The sequence below is a fragment of the Thamnophis elegans genome, chromosome 15, assembly GCF_009769535.1.
Source record: "Thamnophis elegans isolate rThaEle1 chromosome 15, rThaEle1.pri, whole genome shotgun sequence".
In the NCBI taxonomy this organism is placed as follows: Eukaryota; Metazoa; Chordata; class Lepidosauria; order Squamata; family Colubridae; genus Thamnophis; species Thamnophis elegans.
The window spans coordinates 7,956,450-7,981,561 of NC_045555.1; the positions used below are offsets into that span (position 1 = coordinate 7,956,450).

At 49.6% G+C, this 25,112-nt stretch overlaps 1 protein-coding gene across 5 annotated transcripts in view; it reads right to left on the reverse strand.

Annotated features, from left to right (window-relative positions):
* Window positions 1–25,112, reverse strand: part of SPEN (spen family transcriptional repressor) — a 58,310-nt gene that overhangs the window by 2,180 nt on the left and 31,018 nt on the right. For 4 of the 5 annotated variants that reach the window (XM_032231853.1, XM_032231851.1, XM_032231856.1 and 1 more), the window contains 11 exons: window positions 22,085–22,245; window positions 20,632–20,832; window positions 19,362–19,513; window positions 16,472–16,597; window positions 15,077–15,190; window positions 13,605–13,718; window positions 12,468–12,568; window positions 3,338–11,174; window positions 2,473–2,865; window positions 1,119–1,313; window positions 73–231 (listed from right to left, as the gene is read on the reverse strand). In XM_032231853.1, the coding sequence (XP_032087744.1) occupies window positions 73–231; window positions 1,119–1,313; window positions 2,473–2,865; window positions 3,338–11,174; window positions 12,468–12,568; window positions 13,605–13,718; window positions 15,077–15,190; window positions 16,472–16,597; window positions 19,362–19,513; window positions 20,632–20,832; window positions 22,085–22,245 (9,553 nt within the window). Of the gene's footprint in view, window positions 1–72; window positions 256–1,118; window positions 1,314–2,472; window positions 2,866–3,337; window positions 11,175–12,467; window positions 12,569–13,604; window positions 13,719–15,076; window positions 15,191–16,471; window positions 16,598–19,361; window positions 19,514–20,631; window positions 20,833–22,084; window positions 22,246–25,112 lie in introns of those variants that run through there. The other variant, XM_032231852.1, reaches the window with a different exon arrangement.

The window sequence follows — 25,112 nt, forward strand, 5'->3', positions numbered from 1 at the left end:
CATCCTTCCCTTTGATGCAGGAGCCAAAGGAAAGGAAGTCGTCCCCTCCTCCCCCCTTCCTCCTCCCCCTACCTGGTTTGAGCCGGGGTTGGGAACATTGATGATGCCGGCAGCTTGCTTGGCCTGAAGGTAGCTAATAAAGGCTGCCTTGAGCGAGTCGGTCTGGTTCACCACGTCTTCTTGGTCTCGGCCACAAGGCAGAGCCAGCAGCAGGCAGTAGTCACTCTCCACCTAAAAGACACCATGCAGCCCCCCCTGGGCCTGTGAGGATCACGTCCCTCAGACACCCCCAGAAACCCCGCGTGAAACGACCATAACCCTAGAACCATTCTGACCCAGTGGAAAACAAGCAGCCTTAGGATGGGCAGGATAGAGGCATTTCGTTTTCCTATCACTTTCCCCTTTTGAGCCACCAATCCTGCCATCCTCATCCTCACTGACCTTGCAAACGGAGGGAAAATCGAGGCCAAGGCTAAGAGACTGAAAGCTGAACCACCTCCAGGGTTTCCAGCTCTCATTCAAGAGTCCCCCGTCTCCAGGTGGAGGCTCTGAACTCTCCTGACATCACTCAGGCGGACATGGTCATGGTAAAGCGGCGAGCTTCTTACTGGGACAGTTTTTGCACCGTTACCATTTCTAAAAGTACGGTCGGGATGCATATCCTTCCCCACCCCCAACACAGCATTAACCAAAGGCCTAGGTAAAGGTTCCCCTCACACATATGTGCTAGCCGTTCCTGACGCTAGGGGGCAGTGCTTATTTTCCTTTCAAAGCTGAAGAGCCAGAGCTGTCCGAAGACGTCTCCGTGGTCATGTGGCTGGCATGACCTTCCCACCAAATGTGGTCCCTATTTTTCTACTTGCATTTTTTACGTGCTTTTGGACTGCTAGATTGGCAGAAGCTGGGACAAGTCACGGAAGCTCACTCTGTTCCGCGGCGCTAGTGATTTGAACCGCCAAACTGCCGACCTTTCTGATCGACAAGCTCAGCGTCTTAGACACTGAGCCACCACGTCCCTTACAAGGCTAGAAAGGTTCCTAAAGACTGGCAGAGGCACCTTGCCAAACAGGAGAAACAAGAAAACAAAGGCAGGCTCAGCCCCAGGGCCTGATTCTTACCATCATCCGGCGGGCCACCCCATCCAGCTGTGGCGCTTCCAACCTCATCCGCTGGGCAATCCTCAAGGGAGGGCCACCCTCCGGGGCTGGCAAGGAGCGGTGCGCCAAGACGTTGTTCCCGGAAACAAAGTGCAGCTGGACAGCTGCAGTATCGTTCTTCAAAGCCAGCAGCCCCTGCCACACGATGGGGTATTTCTGCCAACCCAAGGAAGAGCACAGGTAGGTTAATTCCAGGTGGTTGAGCTGAAAAAGAAGGGCCACTCTCATAGCCCACTGTTAAAATATTCATGACTGGGAGAGACATGGGAACAAGGTCAGCCAATGAAAAGGCATAGCAACTAATGGAAGCTTAAACAGATCTAAGTCTGTGCAGAGAATTGAAACAGAAACTTAAGAAGCAAGCCCTCTGCTGCTCTGAGAAGTAAACAAACAGTCTTGTCTGCTAAAATGAAACTAACTGCTTATCACTAACAAGATTAACTAAAATGTACCCAAACATGAAGCCGACCTGCTGGAAGTGTAAAAAAGTACAAGGGACTTATTATCACATATGGTGGACCTGCCCGGAAACACAAAAATATTGGACAAAAATTTGGAAATGGATGCAAGAAATTACAGGACAACAGATAAAATACAAACCCGAAATCTTTCTACTGGGAATAATCAAAGGGAAATATACAAAGAAAATTAACTATATATTAACACATCTTCTGCTAACTACAGCTAGAACAGCATTCGCCCAATGCTGGAAACAAAATAATATCCCCTCGGATGAATTAGTGATTAAAAAAACTTTTGGATTGTGCAGAGATGGACAAATTAACACTGAAATTAAAAGATAAAGAGTTGGAATATTATGAAATTTGGAACAATTGGTACAAATGGCTGCAAAACAAGTAAAATTAATTAAGCCAAAAAAACAATATATATATAAATATATATAGAACTTGTGTATAAAGTGTGTAAATATAGAAGCGAAATATTATATACATGTACAGGTATGATGACATAACAATGTTGATGTAATGACTGTAAGGTGTTGTAGAAGGGAAAAAATAATTTTAAAAATCTGCTAATAAAAAAAAAAGAAACTAACTTCTTGTGTTTGCCTGCAACTTTCCTGCCTTGGGTTTACTTGGAAGAACCACCTGTTGGTATTGTACATTTATTCATCTATTCTTATGTATATAAAGAAGTTAATGAATCTAGCTGAATCAGTTACTATGTGTGCTTTCTGGATTTGAATGTATGCAACAAACTCTGACACCCACCTATCCACCCCAATTCTCCCCACAAAAGCCTTGGGAATGGAGTCCCATCCCTCTCCCCTTCCAGAAATAGATGGCAGGCTCACCGTCAGCAGCTGGACCATGTCCACTGGTCTTTGGGCAACCGGATGACCAGCAGAGTCCTGCTTCAAGGCTGACTGCGATTCGGACCGGGCTAAGGTCAGTCCTGGAGCTGCCCCAGGACCAGCAGTAGTTGGAATAAAGAGGGCCGGCTTTGGAACTTGAGCCTGATGGGAAGATGGGAGCTCCTGCTTCACTGATGCGGCGACGGGAGAAGGGTAGGAGGTGGTCTGGCTCGGGTGCAAGTGGGGATCCATCTGCTGGACGTGTCTGTTGACCACTGAGTGGAGGGAAGGGTCTGGCCCTGTCGCCTGGGCTCCTTTTGGCTCTTGGGAGATCTGAGGGGTTTTGCTGTGAGCTGGCTGGTTGGGGTGCGAATGTTCCCCTTCAGGCAGACCCTGGGAGATGGGAGCAAAAGAAGGCATTTAGGTAGAAGCCACCCAAGCACACGGTGGCCCTTTCAGGCTCTTAGCCCTGCTCCCCTTGACCAGAAGCTCGAGCCCACCCACCAAGTTCCCACGGAAGTCCTCTGCCCACTCCTCCCTCCAACCCAGGCTAAGCTGGGGACAGCCTCTCAGGAATGCCCTAGGCGACTCCTGGTCATTCTTGGAACAACTTGTGCACGTGGACTGAGCAGGAAGCCGATCCACTCGCCTTCTCTGGTTGTTGGGCTGTTCACACTAGCTGCTCTTGGGGAGTTGCATGTCCTAGGCTTGAACCGTGAGCTGCAGCCCCTCTATGACAAAGACCGGAAAGAAAGCAGATGGGCCCATAGGTGGCCATCCTGGGACAGCAGGGTCTTGCTTTGGCCGTTGAGCAGGGCAACCCTTCCTACCCACGAAGGCCTTGGACTGAGGCAGAAACCCTTACCTGGGAGGGGGTCATGCTCCGGGAAGGAAGCCCGATCGGTGATCCCCCAGAAAACGGAGGGTGGCCAAGCTGAGCTGCTGGATGGTAGCTTCGCATGTCACCGTACACCGGCCGATAATCATGGAAGGTGGTCCCGCTGGGATGCATCATCTGCACCCCATGAGGCACGACCACTGGTTGTGTCAATGGCAGTCCTGGGAGCTGGCCGCTGAGGAGCCGGGATTCGCTGTGGGGTGAGTGAGCCATCTTGACCTCAGAGGCTTTGGGCGTCTCTTTGCTTGCCTTGGTGGACGGCGGCGTTTTCACGGATCTCCCTTCTGGCGTTCTGGACTGCCGCGGCTCTGGGTGATGTTCGCTGCCCACTCCGGCCATGTGCGAGTGCATCATGACTCTCACGTCCCGAGGCACGTTGTACTGGTCAAGCCGGATGCCTGCTGGATGCACACGGTAGTCTGGCTGCATGACTAGCACATCGGACTGCACAGGGGCCGAACCCCGGCACGCCGGGTGGTGGTAGTGCATCTCTTCTTCGGAGGCATGCTGGGAAGACAGAGGCGGCATGACCATCTCCCTGATGGGGGCTGGCTGGGGAGTGCTGGAGCGCTGTGGCTGCAGAGGGGCCCTGGGCGAGTGCAGGGCCTCGGGGCGGAGGTTGTAGGGAAGCCCTGGCAGTGGAGGGGTATTCATGCGTACTTCCCCCTGGGAGAGGTGGCCCAGGGATACCGTCTGAGTCACGCTATGCGGGGGCATGATCACTGATTGCTCCGGGTGCATGCTGGAGATGTACTGGGGCATGGGGATCCCTGGACAAGGGGAGCCTTGAAGCCCCATCATGGAGTTGTTCCCCGACAACGCAGGGGAAGCAGGGCCCCCAGGGTGACAAGCTCTCGGGAAGGGAGATGGGGAGTGGCCGCTGGTGCGGGGGGAGAGCGGCTCCTGCTTGGCCACCCCCAAGTGAGGCACGGGTCTGTCGGCAGGACCTCCTGGCCCGCTGCTCACGTGGTTGGCCTCCGGGTACAACTTGCCAGACAAGGAAGAATGGTGAGGACCCACCCCAGGGCTCAGGTTGGAGGGCTGATGGGGTTTGCTCTCCCCTTTCAGAGACGTGGGATCCGGAAGCTTCTTAGTGGAAGAGGCAATGGTTTGAGAGAGGACCAGCTGGTTATGCACCAGGATGGAGGGAGTGTTGGCGGACTGGGAGGAAAGCACTTTAATTGGGCATGACTGGGCAGTAGATGCCTGGACAGAATCAGACTTTTCTGAGCTACTGCTGCTGCGCTCTGGCTTGACGGAGGGAAGCACAGGGGAAGGACTGTACTGCTGGCCTCCCAGGACCAAGGCTGGGGAGGAGGTGCTCCCGTAACCCACAGGTGCGGGGGAGCCCTTTGGCATCGACTGAGAGGGAACGAGGGACTCCTGCTTAATCTGGGATTTGGACACAGACTGCTGAAATTCAATGTCCACTGCACTAGCTGGGGGAATCTGACTAATTTTTGCAATGATCCGCTGGGAGCCTTCCGTCTTCTGTCCCGAATAGCTCAGGAGCACCACACCTTCAGAAGTGTTGACACGAAGGCCTGGGCTAGAGCCCGTTTCCACTGGCCGGTCCTCAATCACGGCCATGGAGCCTGGGTGGAACCGGCTGTTGTCATTGGGACTGGGCCTCTGCTTGTATTTGGGGGAAACGGCAGTGACCAGGCATGTCTGGGGCTGGGAGACTTGTTTCACAAGGGTGATTCTGGGGGTCTCCTCAAGGTCAATGCTGTGGGGCATCCTGCTGATCACAGAAGTCGCCTTGGGGGCCAGGACAGCCACCGCCTTCTCTTTCTCGGCCAAAATGGGGGCCTCTGAAACCGGCAGTTCCAAGTTGTTCGCAGTAGGAACGGGAGACTTCTCTTCTAGACATGGCCTGGAGACCTCTACTGAAGGGCGAGGGGGCGCTTCCTCTGCACGAGAGGTGCTTACGGGTTCAACTATAGCTGTGGTGACATGCGTGGAGGTGGCCACACCAGTGGCGGGCACGTACTTGGGCTCCATCAGGATCTTGCGCAAAGTGCTGGAGTTGGGGTCGATGTCCGATGCTTTTGTGTCAGGGGGAAGAGCTGGTGGTGGGGTGGAGCGGGACCGAGCCTCTTCATGCTTCACAATCCATTCGGTCACCTTCGTGGTGTTGGGATGCAGAGGGACCACGCCAGCCTGGACCGCGGGGGGAAGCTTCAGTGCAGACGCAGTAGGAGCTGTTTGCAGAGGTGCACTTGGGGGGCCATCTGGAGGGGGAACGGGAAGTTTTTCGGCCACCGGCCTCAGTCTGAATCTGCCCTGACCTCCCTCGTCCACAGGAATGGAGGGCAGCAAGCCATCTGAGGGACTGGGCCCCCTCTCAGTAAGGGAGTCCTGCGAAGCTGCCTCTGGGGATCCAGCCACGCTTGCCTGGGGAATTACTAGGCGGGAGGGGGCTGCCGAAGGGAAGGCTTTTCCCTGGCTGTCATCTGACATGGCCCCTTCAGGGATCCCTGTTACTTCTGGGACACCAGGGGATTTGCTCCGGGCTCTTTCAGGCTCAAGCGTCCTAAATTCCGCCATGTCCACTTTCTTGCTGGTGCTTCTTTTGCGCCTGAGCCGTGCAGACTTCTGGCGTCCGCGCTCCTTCCGAGAGCCTTCCGCCTCCTGGGAGGTTTCTGCCTCCTGGGCAGAATTGGAGGATTCACTTAGGCTGACTTCAGCTTCTTTGCTTTCTGTCTCTGCGGCTGAGCCGGGGCCCGGCGTCTCCCCTGAAGCAGCTTCTGTTTCTAAGATATTGCTGACTGCCTGGTCCGTCTCGGGCTCCATGTCCTCTCGTGCAGAAGGCAACACCAAGGGTTCGGTGGGCAGGTCAGCCTCGGACTCAGAAGGATATGTGGGTGGAGCTGCAAAGCCTTCTCCCTCAACAGTGATGTCATTGATAATGGACCCTATGGCAGCCGCCAGCTCTGTTTCGCTGGCCTGGTGGGCGGGCTTATCCCCCTCTTCATCCTGGCGAACATCAGACACCTCAGCCGCCTGCTGTTCCTTGTAGGCTGCAATTGTCGGGCTTTCTGTCAGCTTGGCGATGTTCTCCACTGCTTGTTCGAGTTCAATCTGCTTAGCTAGCTGGTCGGCCTCGGGAGGCTGGGCCGATTCGCAGAGGGCTTCTTTCTTGGTGTCCTGGAGAGCATCTTCGGCCTCGGTCTTTGGGAGCTGTGGAGAGAGCTTGTCTTCTTTCAGGGGGCTTTTACTTTTGGCTGGGAAGGGGGACAAGAGCTCCCCTTCCTCCTCGCTGGGCCGCAGCGCCCCTTTCACTTCGTCCACATTAAGACGGATCTCGACGTTTTTAAGACTTTTAATCAGAGATGCTTTATCGACAGCCTTTATGCTCCTGGACCGTCCCCTTTTGGGCTTGGTAGCTTTATCTGGAATAAATTTCCTGTCCACAATTTCAACAGGGCAGCCTTCGGAGGTATTTTTAGACATCTCCACTTCCTTCCGGTCTCGCTTTGGCTCGTGTGGGATCGTCTCCTTCTCTGTCTTGAGCTTGCCACAGTTCTCGCTGATGTGCAGCCCTTGACTAGGGGGATCAAGAGACTCCTCGGACTCCGGGGATGCCTCTATCTTAGGCTCGTTCTTCCCCTTTTTAGCCACCAGCGTCTGGCTGTGGAGCAGTTTCTGTGATCTGGGTGAGCGCCACCCCTCCACTGGCTTTGGGATGTCTACTGTCTCCTTCCCTTCGGCTTCTTCCGCCTCCTGTGACAATGCTGGTTCAACCTTGACAGGAGAGACCTCTTCCTCGGGTTTGCGGCGTGCCTTGGGAGGTCGGCCTCTTCTGGGAGGAGTGGGAATAGTTGCTGGGTCTGGGGGTTCTCGTTCAATTCTTTTCCTGGTTGGCCTGGTGACTTCCACGGCCTCTTTAATAGACGATGGCAGGTCGTGATCCCCTGTGGTCGCATAAACAGACCTCACATTTCTGCGCCTGGTTCGGCCTACCGGCAAACTGGGCTCCGGGTTTTCTGGCTCTGCCACCACTGCAGCACTTGGAGACTTAGCCGCATTCCTTGAGCCCTTCTCCGTTTCCACCTTCAGTTCCAGGAGCTTCAGTGTTTCCCCCCGGGGGGAGCCGGAGCGTTTCAGCTTCTCTCGATCGATCCTTTCGCTCTTCCTTGTGGCCGGCTTCTCTGCCACGCTGGCCACTATCGACTGAACGGGGGTTTTCGAACGTCTGTTTTTATACAACTTTTTGTCTTTCGCAACCACAGGAGGCTCGGCTTCCATCTCTGTATCGGAAACGGTAGGCAGGACCTCAGCCAGGGCTTCGGCTTTCTGGCCCACTCCAGACTCCACGATAACGGACGGAGGGAAAAGGTCTTCTTTAGGTTCGAGCAGCACCTCAGATTTAGATGCCAATTTGTGTGGCAGCGAGCCCAGTTCAGCTTCTGGCTCTGCCCCGAGAGCCGCTTGGGAGAAGGAAGAGCCGGGGGTGGGTGGTTTGGTGTCCAAACAGGAATGGTTTTCAAGGACTTTGGTGTCTTCCACGGGAGTTGCCACGGAAAGGGCAACATCTTTGCTGTGATCTGCCATGGGAGGGACTTCGAGGTACTCGGGGGGATCAGCTTTAACAGGCAGAAGGTCTTCCGGAAGGGCCTTGAACCCTTCGAACACTGAAGGTCCAGGCTCCAGGGGCTTTTCTTCCCTCAAAGGAGGAATCCCTTCCATGAGGGGTTTCTCACTCCCAGCTTTCTCTGGGAAAAGAGGCAGGGGCTCGGGGGGCATGTGGGCAGTTGGCGAGGGTCCCACAAGGATGGGCGATTTATACTCTGGCTCATGATGCTCAGACTTGGCTTCAGGAGTCTTGGGCCTGTTTTCCTTGTCTTCCTGTTTTTCAGCTTCTTTGGGCTTCTGGTCTTTTTCCTTCTCCTTTTGCTGCATTCGGGTGAGCTCCATGAACCTACTGTGGAAGAGAACCACGGGTTCCGGCATGAAATCCGATATGCTGTTGGTCCCATCCAGAGACGCTTGTCTGCTGTACAACCGGCCGGAAAGGAAATCGAGCTCTTCATCTTTCTTTTCCAAGTGCTGCAGACGCTTAGAATCCTGTTCGAAAATGGAGCTGTGCAAAAAACGAGAAGCAAAGAGCTCCTGCCTTTCCTGTTCGTCTTCTTTGTGATCTTCCTTCTTGTCATCTAACTTCCCTTCTGAGTCCGGCCTGATTTTTTTCTTTTTCATATACCATGAGGGAATCGGCCTCGGTGCGGAGTCCACTTTCTCTTTGTCCTTGTTGTTTCTAAAACTGGCAAATCTGGAATCCCAGTCGAGAAAAGACCAGTTTTCCTCTCTTGATGAAGAGAGGGACTTGGCCCTCTCGAGCAAGGCTTTTGTATCTGGGGTGATTGTCTTGTCCAAAGCGAAAGAGTAAAATTTATTCCTCTCTAAGGAAGTTGTCAGCCGCTCCTCTCTGTCACGTAGTTTCTCTTCCCTGTCTCGTAATAAAAAAGACAGCCTGGAGCCCTCTGGGAAAGAAGAGGGCCTAGGAGAGTGGGGCTTCGAGTCGCCCTCCTCCTCTGAGTCGGAGGGCACCTCCCCTGGTTCCAGATCCCGGATGGATCGCTTTCGGATACTGTCACGCTTGACAATGCTACTTGGGAAGCTAATGTCCACCCGCCCAGGTTCTTGCTTCACATGAGAGTCCAATCGGGTTGATTCCTCCTCAGAGGTTACGGCAGATGTTTTTACTTTAGCAATCTCTACCACATGCTCCCTTCTACTAGAGTCGTAAGGGTTAAATTTCAAGGCCTCTTCCATCATGGGCACATTTGAATATGGAGGCCCCTTTTCTTCCATTATAGGTGATTCTTTAGCTTCTTTGAAAGGGATCAGCCTTGGGGAATCCAGCACTTCCTCCTCCTCATGGAACGGGAAAGGTCTCAGGGCAGGAGAAATGGCGGTTCTCTCGGAATCCTCGCTCACCTGGCGGGAGCTTCGGTAGTTTCTCTCCCGCTTGGTGCTGATCTCAAACTCAAAGGCCTCGCAGGATTTCTTCCGCTTACTTGGGGGGGAGTCGTCCGTCACGTCTTGTGGGGGCTTCCCCACTTCGTGCACCAGACTGCGCCGCTCAAAGTCATCCAGATCCCTTTTGGGGCTGCCGAACTTCTCGTGTTTGGCGGACTCCATTTCCATTTGCTGCTTCAACCGCCGACTTAGCTCCATTTGTTTTCGGTAGCTCTGGGTGTGATCTATATCAATAGGGATTTTCTCTTCTGCGTCTGAGGAAGGTGGCTTTTCCTGGGCCCCTTTACGGTCACACACTTCCTCAGGAAGACCGCAGTAGTTTTTCCAAATCTCATCCCTTTCTGCTCCTTGCTCATCTATCAGGAGCGCATGTTTGTGCTGCAGTTTTATGGAATTGACCCTTTGGGGTGAGATCTCAAAGGCCTCTAGGGGCTCATCGGCCGCTTCCCCCAGCCTAACCTGGAGTTCTAGAACGGGCCGTGAAGCAAGGCCTACCAAAAGGCTGGCGGGCTCTGTAGCATCTTTGGGACTCGCCACGCTAGTAAATCTTTCCAGCTTGATTTTCCTTGTTTCTCTTTTAATGGCCTCTTTTCTAGGGGGCTTCCTTTCGGTTTCAGCCACATCCATCTGCTTTTTCAAAACGACCCGGCCTTCCTCTTCCTCCTGACTGCTTCTTTTGATTTCCATTTTTTGCTTGTCGGATTTTAGGTTTGCCTCCGCGAAACGTCTTTTGCGAGCCTCCAGCTTTTCGAGATCCACCGGATAGGCCACTTCACTGGATGGATCTGCCTTCAGGTGCTTCTTAGGCTTCAGCTTCCCATCTTTGTCCACCACCTCAATGTGGCTGGCCAGGACCTTCTCTTTGGGCACTTTGGTTCTGATGGAGTCGAGCTTCAGCGGTTCCAACTTGGTCTGATCCACTTGGGAAATCTGCATTTTCTGATCAGGCAAAGGAGGTTTGATGGGGTCACTCTCCAGCTTCCCTCTTAATTTCTCCAGCTGAGGCTGGTCGAGGACCTTCCCTTCTTTTTCTCTCACTCGGGTCAGCACCACGCATGGCATGAGATCCAGGCGGTTCTTGGCAGCCCCCTCCCTCTCGGCTCTTTCCCGGCTCTGCTTGCCGCTGCCTTTTGGTTTCTCGGGGCTGGGCTCCCTTTCATTTTCCGGGTCGGTTTCCGAAGACGGGGAGCTGGGAGAATGCACTTTGGCCTTGCGCTTCTGCTTCTCAGTTTTCTCTTTTTCAAGCTTCTCCGGCTTCTCTTTCCTCACCAGGCGCTTGTCCTTCTCCGGCCGCTCTTGTTCGAAAACACGTTCTTTTTCGGGTTTTTCGTTTTTGGCGTATCGCTCAAGACGGCTTTTGTCCAGTTTGTCGTAGCGGGGTGGAGAAAGGGAGCTGCAGCTTCCACTGTGCTCAGACGAGCGACTGTAGATCCGCCTCTCGGAGTCGCTCTGGAGCCGCTCTGATTGCGAGGGGGAGGCGCTGGGGCTCTGCGGCCGCCGGGAGTGAGCGGGGCTTTGGCTCCTTTCCAAGGGCCTCCTTTCATGTTCTCGGTCAGACTCAAATCGCTCACGCTGTCGGTAGCTGTACTCCCTGATGTCTTGCTTGTAAGTGTCTCCCCTGTAGTCTCGGTATTCCCGGGGGTCATCGTAATACCGGGGGTCATAATAGTCTCCCTGGTAAGGATCCCAATCGGCGTAAAAGTCCCTGCCTCGAGCTGGGTAATCCCTCCGAGGGTCTTCTGGATATGTCCCCGGCGTCCGGACGGCCTCGTAATAGGTACGATCTGCAGCATAATCATAGGAGCCTCTCCTTTCATCCCTGCCAAAGCCAGAGGGGAGAAAAAGGTTAGCTGATACTTCACAGGATGTCATGTGCAAATTGATCACAGTTCACATAGATTCAAGTAAAGGCAGCTTAAAAGGGAGCAGGGTTTTAAAGAAGAGCTCATCCCACTCTTGAACTGAAGCCGGGTGGGAAAAGGTCACCTAGTCCAATCCCCTAAGCACTGCTGTATCTATCATAGCATCCCTGAAAGAGGGGATCTCCATGTTGTTTTTTACGCTTTCTGGTAGAGACCTCACTGCTGAACAGGGCACAGCCTATTCCTTTGTGTAAAGGCTTGACCGGTCAAAACACTCCCTCCTGACCAGCAACCTAAACTTATTTCCTTGCAATTTTAACCTCCTGGTTATATGGGATGAGAGAGGAGAAGACGACTGCCCTTCACCTTGTCTTTCAAACTTCCCTTCAAAAGTTGTAAGTATTTCACCACTGGAGGATTTTAAGAAAAGACTATACAGCCACCTGTCTGAAATTGTGTAGTGTCTCTCTCCTGCTTGAGCAGGGAGTTGGACTAGAAGTCTTCCAAGGTTCCTTCCAACTCTATTCTGCTTTGATGAATAAAATTGTCAGTCTCCGTCCCCCCCCGCCCGCCCACTTAAATATAATATGGCAGGAGTGGGATGTTAATGGTATATATCAGTGATGACGAATCTTTTGGCACTGAGTGCTGAAAAGGGAACGCACGCGCTCATCCGGGCCACAACCTGGAAGAGAAGCTGCCCAGGGGACAATGCACACACCAGAAAATGAACTTCTGGATTCCAGCGCGTGCATGCGTGTTGGTCAGCTACTCTCCCTGTATCTGGGGCGCGCAACGATCAGCTGGCCAGCACACATGGTCCTGCCGGAAAACGGAAGTCCAGCTCTTCCAGTTACCGGCACTGCCGCATGCACATAGATGAAGTGATCATTGTGCGCGCATGCGCACCAGAAACCTGGAATAGGAACGGGCGACACCACATATGCTAGGTGACATGGCTCCACATGCCACTTTGGGCACACGTGCCATATGTTTGCCATCATGGGTATATATAAATAGAAAGAAAAGACTGGATTTAAAGTCAATAGATATTCTTCTGAACTGACCAATATTTTATTTTAGGTATTCGTTTCCACTTCAACAACCAGAATGCTACGGGACACAAATTAAAAATTCTGCAAAGCAGACACTTTACTGCAGAGAAGAAAAATACACCCCTATTCAGTCGAGAATTGCTTTCCAATTCCAAAATGTGGAGAAAGGCAATGTGTGCCGAGAGAAAGACCTACCTTCTTTCTGTAAGCATTTCGTAGAATTCTCGAATGTCCTGACCCGTTTTCTCCATAGACTGATAGAATGACAGCTGGCTCTCGCGGTTCGCAAAATCCACCTGAAAGATAAGAATTACTCAGGCAGGCCGTTCTCCTCCATTTAGGCTAATTGCCAGACATGAAATGTGAAAATATTCCCGCACAGGTTTACTCCCCCAAATGCAACCATGAAAATAATGGGGAAAGCCAAATTCAGGGGGACAGGCCCCACCCCAAACTAATCTCAGCAGAAAAATAAAACATCTGCTGCTCTGGGGAAGATGCTAACTTTCATAGAAGCTTGTCAGTTAATGGAAGCCAGAATATTCTCAGCAGGTGTTTGTTTGGCTATCAAGCTCTCTATGTCTCCCAGTGCAACTTCTGAAAGTGATCTCCATGTGCCAAAACCAAAGAAGCCCAGGAACCCTCTGATTCATAGAAAACCAAGGGTCAGCTCTCAGGGGCCAACTGCTAAAAGGCTGAAGACAAACACTGAAGACAATCATCCCAACGACACTTCCTAGCTTTCCTACTATTGTCATCTAAGAAAGCTGCAGGGGAGGTTCAAACTGCTGGAGCTGCTAGGTACTAGGGGGCTCACAGGACCATCCCTGCTTCACTGGCAGGTTCAGCTCCTGAATGGAGATGAGACGCTACAAGGACCTCCTTGGTTTCCATTAATCTGGAGGCAGAGAAAAAGGCAGCATATGGAAATACACAGCCCTTCGACCACCAATTCCAGAATTGAGGCAAATAACAAGGTGCATGATTAATCTTCCTTTAAGAAGGTTGTCCCATAAACACAGTCCATATAGGGAAGGGGAAAAGGGAAGGAAAGGAGGAAGGGACAGGGGAGAGAAGGGACGAGGGAAAGGAGAAGGAAAGGAAAGGAAAAGAGGGACAAGGGAGAGAAGGGACGAGGGAAGGGAAAGGAAAGGAAACCTGAGCAAAGCAATAGCAGATTAGAAGTCAGCTGTATGACTGTTGTAAATAATGATCACTTTAGTTGGGATTATTTTATGTGGGATGGCTAGGAGAAAATATTCTGTGCCACACAGAAATTCCCTTACATATATTTTTTTAAATGGATCAAATTTTGAAGCTAATTTTGCAGACCTTAATTTTATTCCCGCTGATTTTCCTCCCCTTGGTCTCTTTGACAGCCGCCTGTGCATATTCTATCTCATTGTAGAGAACCAGAGCCATGCCTTTTAAGCGATCAAACACCACCTGTAAAAATAAAATGAAAAATGAAATAAGAGGGAAGAAAGGGGAGGAATCGTCATAGTAGCTGAAGTCAAAAGAATTGTGTCTGGCGAGTGGAGCTGGCTGCAGATCTGGACAGTGAGGAGGTTGGGGAGGAACATGGACCAGTCCTGGAATCTGGGGAAGGCTCTAATGAGGGCTCTGTGTTGGGAGGCAGAGAGGGGGCCAGAGTTATATGCAAGTTATGAGCCTTCAGAGTCAGACATCAGTGAGGCAGATGGAGAGTTGGAGCCAGTTCCCAGTGAGCGCATGCACAGAGTTGCCAGACAAAGGCAATAGCTAAAGAACAGGGGTTGACTTGGGAGTAAGAACACAGGTGGATGATGAATGGCCCCTCCCAGAGGGAATAAAAGAGGAGCAAAAGGGGAGTGGAGTTTGCAGGAGACAATTTGTTCGCTCCATTGGTTTGTGACTCTCCAAGATGATATCAGCCTGGCAGCTCTCCAAGCCAGATAAGGTCTGTGACTGTAAATCCTCCCTTGAAAGACTTTGCTGGATGTGAATGAGAAGAATTCATAGCAAATTAATAAAAGGGTTTTTTGTCAGACCAGGAGTTTGCTTCATGCTCTTGGGAAGAGCTGACAGGCTGATACCTGCAGAACTTGGCAACGAGTCTGGGAGAGTCACAAACCAATTAAGCAAATTAATTGTGTCCTGCAAACTCCATTCCCCTTTTGCTCCTTTTATTTCCCCTGGGAGGGGCCATTCATTCTCTGGCCTTACTCCCAAGTCGACCCGTTCTTTAGCTGTTGCCTTCATCTGGCAACTCTGTGCATGCGCACAATGGGAATAGGCTCCTGCTGTTCCTCTGCCTCACTGATGTCTGACTCTGAAGGCAGCTGATAACCGGCATATAGCTCTGACCCCCTCTCTGCCTTCGACATAGAGTCCTCATCAGAGCCTTCCCCAGACTCCAGGACTGGCCCATATTCCTCCCCAGCTTCCTCACTGTCCGAATCTGCTGCCAGCTCTGCTGACTGCTGGTGGGCCACAACAGGGGTGGTACTCAATGCCCAAACAGACCAGATGACAAAACACTTTGAGATAGGGGTCCCCAACCCTAGTCCATGGACCGCCTGAAACTGGTCCATGGAAAGAAGTGGAGTCCCATCCATGGGATGAGGGCAGCACACAAAACCACACACCCCTCCAGACCATGGGAAAAACTCTCTCCTTGGGAACAGGTCCCTTGTGCCCGAGAGGAAGGGAGGGAGGGAGGGGGAGGAAGAATGAAAGAGGAGGGGGGGAGAGAAAGAGAGGGAGAAAAAAGAGAAAGAGATAAAGAGAGGCAAACTCATGCAACGGAAGAATGGCCCACCTACCTTTACCACTGGGCCGTAGCGGCAAAAATGTCGCGTCAAATACTGATCCGTGAGGCTTGTCGCTAGTCCGTCCAGCCACACGCAGTTGGTAGGCATGCTCTTCCCAAAGCCCAGCTGGACACGCAAATGGAAAAGAGCCAGTCAGACAAGTAACACACCATTAAACTAATTTCAACAAAACCACTATGGAAATAATCATGCTTCCAAGGCGAGCATCAAGAAGTCCGACCGTACTGTCTTTGATGCCATTTGGGCAAGCTCACTCCCTGACAAGTCGATTAGGATTAGGGTGCGTGGTACCGTGAAACAAAGCAATTAAGGGGGAAGATGGGAAATGCGCCTTGCCATCGGCTAGTCAGGGTTCCAAACAGCATCCAAAATTAAATCAGAATCCAAGGCAAAGGATTCCTCAAAGTTCCAATTTATTAAAAGAGCCATGTTGGCACATCTGGGAAAACCTGAATCTGAAAGCTTCCAAGTTTCCCCATCCAGTTTGAAAGTTCAACATCCTGCCCCCACACCCACAAGTCCATCATATGGTCCAATCTTCCGTTGCCACGCTGGCAGCTTCCACCCATCCAGTTCCAGTCAGGTGCAGAGACAAAGATGACCTTGGCTTTCTAAGAAGAATGTTATTATGGCTACATATCACCCAACCCCCATTTTCCCACAATAGAAAATAGATAGTAGAAAGTATGGCAGGCCTGAAGTCCGAAAGAAAAGATGGCTTGGAGGCAAGGTGGCCCAGAAATGCCATCGAGAGTAGAGAAAACGGAACCAGGAAGAGTTGGGCTCACTGATTCATTCTATCTGCATACTGCAGCATCTACACCAGTGGTAACAGTAACAGAGGTATATAATACAACTAACAAAACTCATATCCTGTGTTTCCCCAAAAATAAGACAGGGCCTTTTCTTTTGACAATCCCCCCCCCCCCAAAAACCCAAAATGCTTGGCCTTATTTTCAAGGAGGCCTTATTATTTTTGAGGCCCAGGAGGCGGCGAACGTGGTCACCTCATGGCTGCTGCTGTGTTGCAACATTTTCAGGAGGGCTTATTTTGGGGGGAGGGCTAATTTTAGCACATGGGCTCAAAAGCCTGATTGGGCTTATTATCCAGGCAGGTCAAATTTTCAGGAAAACAGGATAATGGTTAATATTACAAACAATTAGACAGTATGCATGGATGGAGCCACTACTGGAGAATGAACAATAAACAAAGGTGACAACACTCTCCAGAAGAGCTCTAGCTTAAACAATCGACAGTTTCGTTAATAATCTAACTATCGGAGTCAAATAATCTGACCTGACCAGCAGGGTAAGTAAGTAAGAGGCAGGGTCAATAAATCCCAGGATACCACCCCAGAGCCGTGCCCTAGAGGGGCCTCCACGTACCTTGAGGCGATTGTTTCCAAGATATTCTCCATCCATCTTTTTGATGGCTTTGCAGACACTGGCAATATCGGAGAACTGCAGGAAGGCATACTGAGGAATCCCGTTCACTTTCTTAATGTCGATATCCTGGTAGGGAAGGAAAGCATTAAGGGAGGGGTTGGCAACCTTAAACACTCAAAGAGCCACAAAGGTCCTAACTGGAATCCCCCCCCCCATTCCATTCAATTCTGGGGCCAACCAGAAGTCCAGTCTCCTCCTAGCGTGGTGTCCTTTTCCCTCTACCTGTCTTAATCGAAAGCCCTATCAATTGTGGAGCCAAATGGAAAATCTGTCCCTTGCCATAGAGTCTCCTCCTGGTGCACCATGCTTTCTCCACCATTAACTGGAAGCTCCTCTCAAAATTGTGGTGCTGACCAGCAACAGGGAGCCACAGCAGAGGGATGAAAGAGCCACATGCGGCTCCAGAGCCACGGATTGCCGACCCCTGACCTAGACCGGCAGCATCATGGGGGCAGCTGGCTCAGGCAGGATACTCCCTCAAGAGGAACAGACACCCCCACAGCAACTGACGCATACCTGGCTGGGCTGCCTTATCAATGAACACTCCCTTTCTTTTCTACGCCTGAAGCATTTCTATACATTATATGTGGACACAGAGAGGGGGGGAGGGAGGGGGAGAGCGAGCTCACAAAATCTAATGGATTTTTGGCAAAGATGTTTAAATGTTGGAAGTGCCACCAAATACCTGAATCTTACTATCATATGAGATGGACATGTGTAGAGGCAAAGAAATATTGGACAAAAATTAAGACATGGCTGGAAGAGATGATATAACAACGTATTGAGTTGAAGCCAGAAATATTTCTGCTAGGAATTCTACCTGAAATACTTTGGGAAGTATTTTACCAATGGTTGGAGAATAAAAAAGGAGTCTGGAAATGAAGAAGGCTAAAAAATAAGTAGACAATATATTAAGATAGAGATATAAAGAAGATGAGAACTGTTAGTATGTATATGATGAGAATAATGATGTTTAAAGTTAATATGATATCATTATAGAAGATATTAAGAAGAAAAATGGAGTGTTTTATGAGGTATAAATGCGTAATATATTATAATACTAAACTTAGGGAAATAATGTTAACATGAATGTGAAAGATGTGGTAAATGAGGAACGACGTTGCACAGAGATGTTTATACCGAGGTGACACACTGCATAAGGAAAAATGGAATGTTTATTTTTGTAATTGATAAATAATAAAACGTTTTATTTAAAAAAAATCTAATGGAACAACTACCAGCATCCAGTACAGGAGAGAACCCAACTATTTTGCCTTCAAACTAGGAAACCTGATTAGCTGAAACCAACAGGGTTGAATGAGAAGAGCACATGACTGAGGTGAACGAAATTACGCTGTGTGTAAAGAAAAGGCATAAAGAGAAAACATTTTCCTCTTCCCCAAATATTAGAAGTTATCTAATGAAATTTAATCCTGAAAGATTCAAGCAAGACAATTGTATTTATTTATTTATTTGCACAACACTGGAATTCATCCCACGAAACATGCTGGCTACCAGCTTGGCTGGCTTCAAAGAAAGGCTGGATTAAGTCAGGGAAGACACAGGGATCTTGGCCCCAAGAACTGTGCGATGCCCTCTGAAGGCCATCTGCTGAGTTTCTCTGCGCAGCCAGTGGGCCACTGTGAGAAAGACCGCTGGGCTAAACTAGCCAGAGATCCGATCCAGCAGGGCACAGTTTGAGCTCTTATCCTTATAGAAAGTAACACAGGTAGACCCTTGACTTTCAAGACAACGCACACTGCAAAAGGAGCATGGTGCCAGCAAGAGAGGGAAGATCTGAGCCATCAGCTGCTCACAGCAGAATAAATGTTGCCTTTGATCAATTAGAGAAGAAGGGCGATGAATTTCCTAGAAAATTTAGTTTCAGCACAGGTGAGTAAGCAAAGCTTTGCTCAACTGGGCGAGGGTTAAATTTTTCTGTAAAAGTTCACAGAGTTTTTACAATGTTGTATCATCACAACATCTGCCAAGATTCGGTTGTCACTTTCCCCTCGCTACAACTCCTCTTCCCTTCAAATGTTTCTCCCAGGCTACACACAGAAGGATGGAAGAAAAGCCATTATGCTGATGCCATTTTTCCTTTTCATATATATCCTCCTCCCTGGGCAAATCCAGGTGGGCCTCTGCTGAGCTCGCCCTCTGCTGCTTCCCCATGGAGGATGGGGGCAGGAGGCAGGGCACGAGAAAAGCATTCTTTCCGGCAAAGCCACTGTCACCATTGCTTCTGGCAAGAAGTGCTGCCTGGGGTCACCTGGCACCTGTCTGGGCCTGGGAGTAGGAGAGAGAGGGATGGCAGCACATCAAGTCATTATCTGTACATGGCTAAGACATGTGCCCTCTTTCAGGGTTGGAATGTTATGATTTCTGTATTAAGGTAAAGGTTCTCCTCGCACATATGTGCTAGTCGTTCCTGACTCTAGGGGGCGGTGCTCATCTCCGTTTCAAAGCCGAAGAGCCAGTGCCATCCGAAGATGTCTCCGTGGTCATGTGGCCGGCATAACTCAACGCTTGAAGGCACACGGAACGCTGTTACCTTCCCACCAAAGGTGGCCCCTATTTTTTCTACTTTCATGTTTTACGTGCTTTCAAACTGCTAGGTTGGCAGAAGCTGGGACAAGTCACGGGAGTTCACTCCGTTACATGGCGCAAAGGATTCGAACCTCTGAACTGCCGACCTTTCTAATCCAGAAGCTCAGTGTCTTAGCCACTGAACCACCGCGTCCCTGACAATTTCTGTATTAAAGGTCAATAAAGTCTAGCCCCAGGTTAGGTTCTGACACAGAAAGAGAGCTAAACTGCTTGTACATACCACTATTCCTCCAAAACGCTGGAAAACGGTACAAAGCTCATGATATGTGGTGGTTTTCTCAAGGTTGCCAATGAAGAGAGTTCTAGTTGCTTTAGGGTGAAACTCGTCGATCCTTTCATCCAGTGGCCGGAATTCGTTCTCGCTTTCGGTTTCTGAGGGCAAAAAAGAAACAAAAAATAGCATCTTCCGAGACATTTTTGCTTCTACGAATCTTCTAGCGGTTATTTGGCTCAGTGACACCACCCCCTCCCACTCCAAAGGTTTTTGCACTAGGGGGATGTCAGAAGATAAGAGTGGCCTGGAAATCCCTGAGAGACAATGAAAATGTAAAATAAAATTCGTAGCCAAAAATAAAATAAAATCCAGCAAACTAACCTGGAAAAATAGCCGAGAGAACCATTTCAGAAATGACTTGGCCACCATTTTTGATTTTCTAATTATAGAAGGCCAACACACAAATAAAACCAGCTAAGGCTGCACGGTGCTAAATAAAATGAAAGGGGGACAAGTAATAGGGCCGTGATGGTGAACCTACGGCACGCGTGTCCAAAGCGGCATGCAGAGCCATGTTGCCTGGCACGTGCGGTGTCATTCCTCTTCTGGGTTGTGGCGCACATTTAGACCAGTGATGGCGAAACTTTTTGGCACTGTGCCCAAAACGTACCGTGCGTGCATGCATGCGCCGGAGCACCCAAAACCCAAAGACCAGCTAGCGGCATGTGCATGCCTTTTTTTATGGCCGGTTTTCAGGCCGTTTTTGAACCAAAAATGGCCAGAAAACGGCTCCCAAAACTTTTTTTGAGCGTTTTTGGGCCATTTTTCCAGCCATACATAGCACAAAAAGTGGCCTGAAAAACAACCCATTTTGAGGCATTTTCCAGGCCATTTTCAGGGTGTCTTCAGGCCATTTTGGGGGTGATTTTGAGCCAAACACAGCCTGAAAAACAGCCCCCAAAGTGGCCTGTTTTGGGGCTGTTTTCCGGTGCTCTGGCGCCTGCAAAGACCAGCTGGCAGTGCCAGAAACCAGAAGAGCAGCTGGCCATGGTGCACCTGCCCATAGAGAGGGTTCTGCGCGCCACTTCTGGCACATGTGCCATAGGTTACCCATCACGGGTTTAGACAGTTCCTAAGCTGGCTTTGAAATGGCCTCGAATCTACTCCATTCCACCCAAGACGTTCTGATCTACTACAGCCAAGCATCTTTGGGGCCAGAGAAAGCTGTGGGTAGGTAGTTCCCCAGGAGTCGAGGAGGCCTTCTGAGGGGGCTCACCTGGCCCTATCCAAGCCGTCACTTCAATCTGCATGCCGAAAAACAGCTTCCCTTTGGAGGCGTTCAGGGCCTTCTCCTGGTCCTCCTGCTGCCGGAAGAACACCAGTCCGTATCGCTCTTCGGAAGCCCCGTGAATCTGGACAGAGGTCACCTTCCCATACTTCTTGAATTCATGGAAAAGCCCATCCTTGAGGCTGGTGTCTACACCACAAGGGGCAAATCAAAAGAAGGCATGGTCATCTTTGGTATCCACAGCGTGTCAGACCTGGAAGCCATCTTTTCCTTTTTGGATCTCAGGCCTGCCACACTTTCTACTGTGGGAAAATTGGGGGGGTGGGATTGCATGGAGTTAGGTGAGGTGTAGCCATAACAACATTCTTTCTCAGAAAGTCACGGTCACTTTTGTCCATGTACTTAAGACGGATGTGGATGGGAGGGAGCTGTCTTCGTGGCAATGGAGGATTGGACCATGTGATAAGATTTGTGGGTGTTGGGACAGGGTTTTGAACTTTCAACTGGGTGGGAAAAGCTGGAAGCTTCCAGATTCGGGTTTTCCCAGATGTGGCAACATGTCATCTCTAATAAAATAGAACTTTGAGGAAACACACGCCTCAGAGTTTTCTTACGTTGGAGGTGGTGTTTTTGGAACCCTGACACAGTGGTTCTTTAGCTTGAAGCTTCTGTTGGTATCTTTTTATATCCATTATTAATATAACAAGAAATCCAAAAGACTCCCGCGCCTGATGGCATGGCCGCGACAATCACCTACTACCCCCCCCCCCGCTCTCTTGAAGCAGTCCTTGCCCGTATCTACTGTAGGTAGCACCTGCATTTTGGCTGGGAGGCATAGAAATGAAAAAGAAGGCCCAGCCTTCTAAAAGCTGAACTATTTCTGTTGGTCAAAAGAAGGGTTTTACTGTCATGTAGCCCCACCCCCTTCCCTATGATGAGAAGAGGAACGAGCCTCAATTTCCTTGGGGGTAAAATCTCTATTACGATGTGCAAAGGGAGGCAAGTCTATCCAAGAGCAGTTTCAGTTAAAAAAAAAAATCAAACTACTTATCGTGTTTCCCCCAAAATAAGAGTGTCTTATTTATTTTGACCCCGAAATAGGCACTTGGCCCTATTTTCGGGGAGATCTTATAATTTTTTGAGGTGCAGAAGGTGGCGAGCGTGGTCACCTCATGGCTGCTGTTGCGTTCCAATATTTTCGGGGAGGGCTTATTTCAGCGCATGCGCTCGAAAGCCCAATTGGGCTTATTATCCGGGGAGGTCTTATTTTCGGGAAAACAGGGTATTTTCAAAATGTAGGTCAGAGGAACCAATAACGTAATTATAAAGAGGTCGTGTCTCATTCAACTGGCTTTACATGTTCTGGCAGAGTGTTCTCGGCAGCCTCGGCATGGCTGTGTGGAGTGGCCACTGCGGTGCAGGGAGGCTGCGTGGGACTTACCTGTAGAACGCACAGGAAGATTCTGGACCTTAATCCCAAAACTTTTACGGGGTTCATCTTTCTCCAGAGGTGGAAGCAATTGGGAGGTGGGGGCTGGAACAGCCGTCGACTGAACCGAACGGGCTGGGGATTCGTCACTTGAACTGCTACTAGAGTCGCTGCTACAGGGGGGAAAAAAAAGACCGTGAGAAACGCAGTTAGAACAATTATGCCGAGGTTCCAAAGAGACAAGCAAGACATCAGGCTCGGTTTCTTCTCCGGTCCCATATATTGCTATGCGTCACCTTCAAGGAAGCGCGAAGGGGTGGGGTTCAAGTGAGAAAGGATTTTAGGGCAAATCATAATCCAAAATCTCTTTTTAACTCTTCAGTGAAGGAGAATAAATATTCCATTTTAATAGCAATAGCACTGAGCACTGAGCATATGAGACATATACCACTTCACAGTGATTCACAGCCTTCTCTAAGTGGTCTACAGAGTCAGCCTCTTGGCCCCAACAATCCGGGTCCTCATTTGACTGACCTGGGAAGGATGGAAGGCTGAGTCAACTTTGATGCAAACTGCAGCCAGAAGTACCGTATTTTTCAGAGTATAAGACGTACCTTTTTCCCTCAAAAAAGAGGGTGAAAATCTGGGTGTGTCTTATACACTGACTACAGCATTTTTGGCCTCCCAAAACCCCACCCCCTTTGCAAAAAATGGACATGCAGAGGGTTTGGGAGACTTGCAAAGTGCTCCTAAGGGCAGCGGAGGGCCGTTTTCCTCCCCAGGAGCTCTCTACAAGCCTCCCAAAGCTCTGCCCCCCCCTCTTTTTGCAAAAAACAAGGCATGCAAAAGTTTTGGGAGGCCTGCAGAGTGCAAAACCTTTTTTTTAAAATTTACCTCTTCTAAATCATGGTGTGTCTTATATTCTGGTGCGTCTTATAGTCCGAAAAATACGGTAGCTTGCAGTACTGCATTCTAACCACTGCAAATATCTAAAGAATGTAGACAAGAAGCTGGGAATTCTGATTAGCTGAAACAGCCGGCAGCGCTTAATAAAGAGCTCTGCACCAGAGACCTACGAGACCTGGATCACGACAGAAGAGCCATGTTCATAAAAACAACTCAACCCCAGTCAAAGAACTCAGGCTCACTGAAAGCTCACACTAAAATCCCCAGACAAAGGAGTCCTCCTGGTTTGGTGTAATGTAAATGGCTGTACGCTGACAACAGGGAAGTTAATTAAATATTCGGTTTCAGCTTATCAGTAGTAATACAGGAAGCCGGAAAAATTACGCAGTGTTTCCCAACCCCCCCTTCAGAGAGCAGCATGATTAAAACAAATGCTTGCTTGCCTTCTACCAAGAAAAGAACAGGTTGTAAAACCACAGTAAACAACTTACAACTTGCAAATCTTAATCAGCTTTTACCAACTTGGCCCCTCCCAGATATTCCGCAATAGTCACAGCATTCCTGAGAGCTGTAGTCCACAACATCCGAAAAAGCACTGATATACAGAAGGTGCTACAGGTAGTCCCCACCTTACAACAGTTCATTTAGTGACTGTTCCAAAGTTCCAACGGGATGGAAAAAAGTGATTTATGACCGTTTTTCACACTTACGGCCGTTGCAGCATCCCCATGGTCACATGATCAACATTCAGATGCTTGGGAATTGACTCATATTTATGACAGTTGTGGTGTCTCATTATCCCCTTTTGCGAACTTCTGACAAGCAAACTCAACCGGGGGAGTCAGATTCACTGAACAGCCGTGCGACTAACTTAACAACCGCAGTGATTCCCTTAACAGCTGAGTCAGGAAAGGTAGCAAAATGGGGCAAAACTCCCTGAACAAATAATAGAATAGAATAGAATGGAATGGAATGGAATAGACAGTGTTGGAAGGGACCTTGAAGGTCATCTAGTCCAACCCCTGCTTAGACAGGAAACCGTATACCACTTCAGACACATGGCAGTCCAATCTCTTCTTAAAAACTTCCAGTGTTGGAGGATTCACAACTTCTGTAGACAAGTTGTTCCATTGATTAATTGTTCTCACTGTCAGGAAATTTCTACTTAGTTCTAGGTTGCTTCTCTCCTTGATTAGTTTCTACCCATTGCTTCTTGTCCTGCCTTTTGGCAGGTGCTTTGTGAGGGGCTGAAGGCAAGGTTGTCACACCACCCAAATGGGGATTCACAATGTAGTCCAATGCTACTCACAATCTAATCTTCCAAACCATTAAAGATGTACATAAGAATGAATTCCAAATATTTCTGAGGAGAAACGCTAAGACACATCCATCCTCATTGAGGGACTGAGTCAAAAGCTGGATCTGCCTAGTGACAAGGGCGTGGCTTAACAGTCTTGTCAGACTCAGTCCAATCAATGAGCGGATGAGGTCAACCCAGTCTGGATGCTACTTCCCCCACTATGGAGAATAGCTTGACTCCCTCTTCTTTGTGGCAGCTCCTGAGATATTGGAAGACTGCTATCATGTCTCCCCTAGTCCTTCTTTTCATTCAACTAGATATACCCCAATTCCTGCAACCGTTCTTATATTCAAATGTTTCACTTAGCGACAGAAATGTTGGCCTCAAGTGTGTCCGTAAGTTGAGGACTACCTGTACAAATGTTTAACATGGAAGGGAGAAACATACCGTGTTTCCTCAAAAATAAGACAGGGTCTTATTTTCTTTTGACCTCCAAAATAAACACTTGGCCTTATTTTCAGGGAGGTTTTATTATTTTTGAGATTCAGGAGGCGGCGAGTGTGGTCACCTGAAGGCTGCTGCTGTGTTGCAATATTTTCAGAGAGGGCTTATTTTAGTGCATGCGCTCCAGAGTCCAATTGGGCTTATTATCCGGGGAGGTCTTATTTTCAGGGAAACAGAGTGGTATGCGGAAGGGGAGAATAAAAGCCCCAATAAAACTCTGGAAAAGGAATTTAGCTGAAAATAAAAGTACCACATTCACAACTCACTTCGAACTTTAAAACAAAACGTTCGTTCACATCTGACTGCATGGAGAGACGCGTAAGTTGGCAA